Source organism: Coffea eugenioides, chromosome 8 (genome assembly GCF_003713205.1).
Source record: "Coffea eugenioides isolate CCC68of chromosome 8, Ceug_1.0, whole genome shotgun sequence".
NCBI classification, from domain to species: Eukaryota; Viridiplantae; Streptophyta; class Magnoliopsida; order Gentianales; family Rubiaceae; genus Coffea; species Coffea eugenioides.
The window spans coordinates 40,280,257-40,289,641 of NC_040042.1; the positions used below are offsets into that span (position 1 = coordinate 40,280,257).

The 9,385-nt window shown below is 35.5% G+C and overlaps 1 protein-coding gene across 1 annotated transcript; it reads left to right on the plus strand.

Annotated features, from left to right (window-relative positions):
* The first annotated feature begins 8,069 nt into the window (after positions 1-8,069).
* LOC113780754 lies at positions 8,070-8,444 on the plus strand. The gene has a single exon (XM_027326528.1). The coding sequence runs from the start codon at positions 8,070-8,072 to the stop codon at positions 8,442-8,444; it is 375 nt and encodes a 124-aa protein (XP_027182329.1).
* Positions 8,445-9,385: the final 941 nt, after the last annotated feature.

Sequence of the window (9,385 nt, forward strand, 5' to 3'; positions counted from 1 at the left end):
GATCGTATGTTCCCCTGACATAAACCCAATTACGTCAGTTGCTACTGAGATAGGGATAACGAACAATTACGGATTCAATTACCCCTAACTAGCAAAATAGCCTATATGAAGAATTAATTATTGCGCACTAATCAATCATTCACACGAGTTATAGCAATTAAAAGCAGGAAACATATAAATACCAATAAATGAAGGAAACAATTAAAAGCGGTTTAGATCTCACAGTAATTGCCGAATCAATTCGTCAGTTGTCCCCTTGACTAAAAGTAGGAGGTTAGTCCTCCATTAATGGAGAACAACCATGCGAAAAAGCTATCTGAAGCTTACAATATTGTTCCTTGCCAAATCGGCCAACTAGCCAAGGAAAAAAAGTCATAAGAACAAAGCAATTGTGCTCTTTTTGTCTCCCGTCAAAAAAGATTCTCCCGAATTTGTTGCTGGCTGAAGTCTTAATCACTCGGGATCCGATTGTTTTTCTCAATTGTTTCTGCTCAAACTCACTAAAAACGTCCGTCCAAGGCCCAAGCCTCCTAGAAGCCTAAATTCTCGCCTCTCTGTTGGTAGCCGCGAAAGTGAAGGAAGTGATTTCCTTCTTGCCCCTATTCTTCCGTCAAATTCAAGCTAAAAAGACTTCCTGATAGTCTAGAATCCTAGTCTATATGAACTTTCCTAATCTAACAGATTTCCTAATAAAAATAGTTTCCTCATAGTACTCAACTACTAAATTGAAAAAGGCAATAATTATTCCAGTATAGCCTCGGACTTGGAATCCACAATTCTTTGGAAACTGCTTCGTGCGCGTGAGATCCCGAATCTTCTGGATTTGAATGTAGGTCCCGAACGTACCACCACTAAATTAGATGGAAATTGTCCCTTTTAATCATGTTTTGGTTATTTTTCCTACAATTAGCACCATTAACCAAATATAAGTAGAATCCATCAATTAATTCAATATTTGGCTAAAATAAAAGAGAAAATAAACATAAATTAAATGAGAATTTCACATTCCATCAATTTCCCCCACACCTAAACCATGTTTGTCCTCAAGCATGAGAACACAAACCAAATAATCAAATTCAAACAATGGTAGTACTCAAATCTTCTATTGCCAAAATACAATTAAAACATATGTCAAGTATTAGTGGCAATTTGCAAGAAATATCTCTCCAATTAGCTTTCAAGATCAAGGACTCTTTCAATTTATGACTAACTAATCTACGAATATAAAATATTCAACCAGCATCTATAAATAAATGGTTCGACTATTAAGCAAAATCTCAAAATTAAAATTCATGGATCAGCAGGCTATCAATTCATTCACATTTTTCACTATTAGCACTTTTTTATCTAAATTATCCCCACTTGAGTGATTTTTTTTTTTAGGGGGAATGCTTAGTCTTTAGCCATTTAAGCGTTTTGACGCGAACTCCGACATTGGCCAAATGAAGAAGTCCGGTCACTCAACTTTTATCGCTAAAAGACCACATACTCATAGTTATAATCGCTTTTTAACGCGAAAATCAACACTTGTGGTGAAAACCTCCGGTTACTAGGTAACGATATCTAGCGGAGTATAGCCAAACATGAATCAAATTAACATAAAAAAAATAAAATTAAAGATCACATAAGCCCACTTCATTTCTTAAATATGGAAAACTAAGATTAATAGTTGAACCAATTTGCATAAAAAAAAAATGCTAGACAAATATTTACAATACATAGAAAAGTTAACCAAAAAGTGTAAAAAGTCACAAGATCTCAAATATTCACCAAAAAGATACCCTTAAATTTAACCATATCATACTTAACACCGTAGAGTGTAAAATCTTAGCAATAGAAAAATTTGGGGCATCTAACTATCGTTTATCAAGAACAACCACAAGTATGCATAAAGATAGGCAAAAATTGGACAAAATTGGACAAAGTCAAACAAAAAATTCCAACAAAATTGCCTACACTTACACTTTTTCAATAAAATACTAATATAATACTCCCCCCACACCTAAATTTTACATTGTCCCTAATGTAAGAGATAAAGAATCGAATATAAAAATTCGAAAGAAAATCCGAATTTGTTGCTAGCTCCAATCTTTATCACGCGGGATCCGGCTTTTTCTCCTCTCGTTTGCTTGTTTCCTCCCAAAGTCGACTAAGGAGCAAAGTACCAAGACCAGTCACGGCCCTCCTTCTCATTCCCATTTTCTAGCTTCCTAAAGAAACTAAACTCCTCATTACGCGGGATCCGGCTTTTTCTCCCTCAAGTCCGTGCAAAGGAAATCAAAAGATAAGAAATTGCTGCTTCCTTCGAGTATTAATCACACGGGCCGGCCCATCCTATCATTTCCTAATTTTTAGCTTTTTGAAACCAAATAGACTTCCTTTTAATCTTCCGCCAATAATCCACGTAGACTCCATTTTGAATTGAAAAACTCTTTAAAAATCATATTTTTTATCTCTTTTTGCTCCACCTTCCTACAATTAGTACCAAATACCAAGTATAAATAGAATCTATCAATTAATACAATATTTGGTATAATAAAAGAGGAAAATAATCATAGAATTAATGGCAAAAATGCAACCTATCAATTTCCCCCACACCTAAACCATGCTTGTCCTCAAGCATGAAAATAACATATCAAGCAATCAAATTCAAACAATAGCTATTGCTCAAATTTTCTATTGCCAAGATACAATTAAAATGTATGTCAAGTATTAGCGGTAATTTGTAAGAAATATCTCCCCAGGTAGCTTTTAAGATCAAGAACTCTTTGAATTTATGATTAACTAATCTAAAAATATAAAATATTCAACCAGCATTCATAAACAAATGGTTCGACTATTAAGCAAAATCTCAACATTAAAATTCATGGATCAGCGGGTTAACAATTCATTCACATTTTGCACTATTGGCACTTTTTTTCAAAATATTCCCACACTTGATTGATTTTTTTTTCTTCAGGGGGGAATGCTTAGTCTTTAGCCATTTAAACGTTTTGACGCGGATTCCGACATTGGCCAAATAAACGAACCCGGTTACTCAACTTTTATCGCTAAAAGATCACATACTCATAGTTATCGTCGCTTTTTGACGCGAAAGTCAACACTTGTGGTGAAGACCTCCAGTTACTAGGCAACGATACTAGTGGAGTATAGCCGAATACTATTCATAAATAAGCACCAAATTAAAATTAATAATCACACAAACCCGCTTCATTTCTTAAACATGGAGAACTAAGATTAATAGTTGAATCAATTTGTATAAAAAAAATGTTAGACAAATATTTACAATACTTAGAGAAGTTAACCAAAAAGTGTAAAAGTCACAAAATCTCAAATATTCACCAAAAAGATACCCTTAAACTTAACCATGTCATATTTAACACCTTAGAGTGTAAAATCTTGGCAATAGAAAAATTTGAGACATCTAACCATCGTTTATCAGGAACAATCATAAATATGCATAAAGATAGGCAAAAATTAGATAAAATTTAACAAAGTCAAACAAAAAATTCCAACAAAAATGCCTACACTTGTACTTTTTTAATAAAATATCAATATACTACTCCCCCCATACCTAAATCTTACATTGTCCCCAATGTAAGCAATAAAGAATAAAATACAAAGCAAAAAGGGACAACGAAACTTCCTTGATCATCAAAGAGGGGTTGTGGCACAACTGTAGGTGAGAGGCAAAAGACATGTAGAGCTTGATCGCAAAATTGATGATGATGAAGGCTATGATCGGCAGCTAAGGATATCAGGTGGCTCACGATGGATGAGGAAGAATTACGCGCGATGAGTAGCGATAATCAGGAACTGACGACCCATGTTGAACAGCGCAATGGTGGTGGTGGAATTTAAAGTCCTTTGGTTGCGGTCTTGCGGTTTAAATCACTACGTTAGACGTGGGCACGCCTAACTGCCCTTGAATCTTCTGACCAACCGTCCGAAATTAAGATCGTTAAGCGTGACCACCTGGCGTGGGCACGCCTAACTACTGTAGAGTCTTCCGACCGCAGATGAAAATTGCTTTCCTTAAGCGTGACCATCTGACGTGGGCACGCCTAACTGCTGGGTAGTCTTCTGTCCGCCAATTTAAAACTTCCTTCCTTAGGCATGACCAACTAGCGTGGGCACGTCTAACTACCAGCTTCCTGTCACCAAAAATAACAAATCACTAAATGCAACTAACACTTAATAAAAACTCCAAAAACATAAGGAAACTAAAATAAAGAGCATTGGGTTGCCTCCCAAGCAGCGCCTTTCTTTAATGTCTTTGGCTAGACATTGCCTTGTTTATTCATGGAGGATAAAACCGTGTAGCTCGTTTTAGTGCATCATCTTCTATGTAATCTTGGTATCCATCATAAATAGAGTAATCTTTGAGCACACAAACTACGGTCTTCCATGGATTAGTAGATGGTGCCAAACAAACAGGTAACGACCTTAGTTCTTCCCTCACTCCCCCATCACGAGTATTTACTGGTTTGAGATATTTTGCCATCGCAACTCTTAATTTATTCCTGTCATGAAACTCAAAATCGTCTGATATAATAAAATCAATCTCACTAACAGGAATTAAAGAATAAGAGTTAGAAAAATATTGATTAAGGAATGGAGGAGATGTCACCGCATTTGAAGATTGGTCACTGGATTCATCCACTTGAACAATTTGATATTGGGGTTCCTTTTCTTGTACTTCAATTCCCTTTTCAACTGCATCTTTAGATTCTTTTTCATGAGACTCTTGCAGTTCCATGTCATTTGTCCAGATAATTATACCCTCATCTTCTTCATGGTCGATAATAGTCGTTGAGGGCAATTCTTCACTCATTCGAGAAGTCAATTGCATTATCCTAGATGTCAATTGATCCATTTGATCTGCCAGGTTACGCATGCTCGCTTGTGTCTCCTGATGAAAATTCATTGTCTCCTGTTGAAGTTGATGTGTCTCCTGTTGAATTTGATATGTGTTATTAGCTATTAATTCAACTATTTGTTCAAGAGACATACCTGACATGGCTGACGGTTCTTGAGACTCTAGCTGTTGAAAATCTATTAGCCTTTGTTCATAATTAAAATTGGAATCATCCCACCATCCTTGCTCATACCTGTTTGAATAAGGGTCATACCACGTTTGATATTGAAGTGAAAAATCTTTAAAAGTATCGATTGGAGTATTTAGACCATCTTGAAATGCAGGGCATATATCAGTTGAATAATTTGAGGCAAAATAAGTTCCACAATTTGCAACCGCCCATTGATTATTATAAAAAGCATGAGACTCATAACCCCTTGTAGAAATAAAATCCAATCTATCACCAAAATATAGAATGTTAGCAGTCATAAACTATACATAAAAAAAATTAAAAAAAATGAAGAAAAAAAAAATAAACTCAAAAAGAAACAAATTAATCAGGCACCAGTCCCCGGCAACGGCGCCAAAAATTGACAGGTGTCGAACCTGTACAATGATAAATACCTACTCGAGAAAAATACAGATTTTGTATATAGCGGTGAGTAGGGTCGAATCCACAAGGATTGGGGATAATTCGTTTCTTTTAGAGTTCAAAGTATGGGGGATTTTTGGATTAAATGCTAACGAACTAAATAAATCAAATGCAGAAAATAATTAATTGACAGAAATAAATGGGGAAACTGTAGCCAATGATACACTTCGGAAATGGTTCATGCATCTGATCATCGATTCAAATATATTCCAACATTTATAATAGATTAGTTATAGTTATCATGCACGCGATAAACAACCAACCCTTCCTTAATTTATCGATAGCCAAGGTACGACCGTTAATTATTTCTCTAACCCAAAAACAACCCTAAGTACGACCGTAGGATTTAATTTCTGGTTTGCATTAATAATTAGAAAGGCCCAATCCTAACTAACAAACACGCTACGAGGGTTTGTTTAAACTAGATCGTATGTTCCCCTGACATAAACCCAATTACGCCAGTTGCTACTGAGATAGGGATAACGAACAATTACGGATTCAATTACCCCTAACTAGCAAAATAGCCTATATGAAGAATTAATTATTGCGCACTAATCAATCATTCACACGAGCTATAGCAATTAAAAAGAAACATATAAATACCAATAAATGAAGGAAATAATTAAAAGCGGTTTAGATCTTACAGTAATTGCCGAACCAATTCGTCAGTTGTCCCCTTGACTAAAAGTAGGAGGTTAGTCCTCCATTAATGGAGAACAACCATGCGAAAAAGCTATCTGAAGCTTACAATATTGTTCCTGGCCAAATCAGCCAACTAGCCAAGGAAAAAAAGTCATAAGAACAAAACAATTGTGCTCTTTTATTTCTCCCGTAAAAAGAAAATTCGAATTTATTGCTAGCTCCAGTCTTTATCACGCGGGATCCGGCTTTTTCTCCTCTCGTTTGCTTGTTTCCTCCCAAAGTCGGCTAAGGAGCAAAGTACCAAGACCAGTCACGGCCCTCCTTCTCATTCCTATTTTCTAGCTTCCTAAAGAAACTAAACTCCTCATTACGCGGGATCCGGCTTTTTCTCCCTCAAGTCCGTGCAAAGGAAATCAAAAGATAAGAAATTGCTGCTTCCTTCGAGTATTAATCACACGGGCCGGCCATTCTATCATTTCCTAAATTTTAGCTTTTTGAAACCAAATAGACTTCCTTTTAATCTTCCGCCAATAATCCACGTAGACTCCATTTTGAATTGGGAAACTCTTCAAAAATCACATGTTTTATCTCTTTTTGCTTCACCTTCCTACAATTAGTACCAAATACCAAGTATAAGTTGAATCTATCAATTAATACAATATTTGGTATAATAAAATAGGAAAATAATCATAGAATTAATGGCAAAAATGCAACCTATCAATATATTAGATAGAAGATAGATGACAGGAAATTGTATAAATAGCATAGAAATTGTAACTTGAAGATGAAGAAAAGGAGCCATGCAACAAAGAGGGGAATTTCTTGTGGTTTTCGATTAAACCCTAGTCAACCACTAATTTCCCTAATGGCTGGGAAAATTAGTTTAGAAGTATCCACAACCATCCACGTTTTAATTTCATGCTTATATATGTTTTTGAAATGTTTATTTGCATGTCTATTGATGAGACCAACAAGCAAATTTTTTCAAAACTTTAATTACAAAAGGTTTTGGAGAAGGAGACAAATCCCTCAAATGCAATAGTAAATCAATAATAAAAGTTGCCTTCCATCATTATAGTATTAAACCAGAGTAGTTATTAAGTGCTAGCTTGTTGGGATTCACCCAAGGCTGCCTTACTTACTACATGTTTTTACTATGAGAAATGTTCTCAAGAATGATGGTACGATTTAACTAAAATTATGGTTTGTTGGGATTCACTCAAGACCATTAATTTTAGAGGCAATGGTTGGGTTAATACATAAAGATGTAAAATCAAGAGTTGATACCTAACCTATCTAGAAATTACAATTAATTTGGAATTGGTAAAGTACCTACCTTTCAAAATTATTTTTGATTTGTTGGGATTCACCCAAGGTCGAAAAAATTGAGATGGGATTCTAGCCACTATGGGTTTTTTAAGAAAATCCCGAGTCAATTTAAGAGGGTAATTGATTCGAAAAAATAGTGAAAATAAAATCATAATTTCGAAGTTTTTATGATTTTATTAAACAAAAATTTTCTCTCTAACAAACTTTATTTCTGTTGTAGAATGAGTAACAATTTGAGCCTTCGTACCATTCTCACTGATTGCAAACTTAACGACACAAACTTTCTCGATTGGCATCGCAATGTCCTACTCATTCTCACTCAGGAAAAAATTGAATATGTGCTTGATGGGCCCATGCCCCAGGAACCTAAACCAAATGCTCCTGCTACTGCTCGAAATGCTTACAAGAAGCATAAGGATGACAATAGGGAAGCTTCATGTATCATGGTAGCCTCCATGACTCCTCAGCTTCAGTAGCAACACATGAACATGGGGGCATATGATATTGTACAACACCTGAGAGAGTTGTTTTGAACAACAATCAAGGACGGTAAGGTATGATACCTCCAAAGAATTGTTCAGGTGCAAGATGGCAGAGGGAGCACCTGTTGCTCCACACGTCTTAAAAATAATTGGGCTAATTGAAAAACTGGCCGAATTAGGCTTTAAGATGGACCAGGAGCTGAATGTTGATTTAGTGCTCCAATTTCTGCCAGATTCTTTCTCACAGTTTGTTATGAACTATCAGATGAATAATCTGCAGCACACTTTGTCTCAGTTGTTGAATGTGCTAAAAACTGCTAAGAAAGAAATAAAGAAAGGGAAGGGTCCCACTAATGTGCTTGTTATTTTCACCTCTAAGAAGAGGAAGAAGCAAGGAAAAGGGTTTAAGAAGTCCACAAACAAACCTGTCAAGAAGGCCAAAGCAGACCAGCCTAAAGCAACCTGCTTTCATTGTGGATAAACTGGACATTGGAAGAGGAATTGCAAGGCATATCTGGAAAGCCTAAAGCAGAAGAAGTTTGCTGAAGCTTCATCACTTGGTACATATATGATTGAGATTAATGTATCTACTTCCGAATCAGACTCTTGGGTATTAGATACCGGATGTGGTTCTCATATTTGCACATCTTTGCAGGGTTTAAAGGACAGTAGACAACTGGGGAAAGGTGTAGTCACTCTACGTGTTGGCAATGGAGCAAAAGTTGTTGCTCTAACTATACGGACTTATTATATTGCTTTACCCAGTGGCCTGATTTTAGAATTATCAAATTGTTATTATGTTCCAGCACTCACTACAAACATCATTTCTATTTCCTGTTTGGATTTGAATGGGTTTAGGATAACCCAGGAGAATAAATGTTGTTCTTTCTTTAAAAATAATGTGTTTTATGGTTCTGGAAATTAGAATAATGGTTTATATATTCTAAATCTGGATAACCAAATTCTCAATATGAATAAAAAGAGAATGAGATTAGATAAACTAAACAAAACCTACCTCTGGCACTGTAGACTTGATCATGTAAATGAGAAACGCATTTCCAAATTACACAAAGGTGGATACTTGGACTCATTTGATTATGAATCATATGATATATGTGAAGCTTGTTTACTTGAAAAAATGACAAAAATGCCCTTTACTGGAAAGGAATAACGGGCTAGTGATTTACTTGGGCTAGTACATACTGATGTATGTGGTCCAATGTCAATTACAACTAGAAGTGGATTTTCATACTTCATTACCTTCACAGATGATCATTCTAGATATGGTTATGTGTATTTAATGAAATACAAATCTGAATCTTTTGAAAAGTTTAAAGAATTCAAAAATGAAGTAGAGAAACAAACAGGTAAAAGTATTATGACAATACGATCTGATCGCGGTGGAGAATACTTAAGTGATGA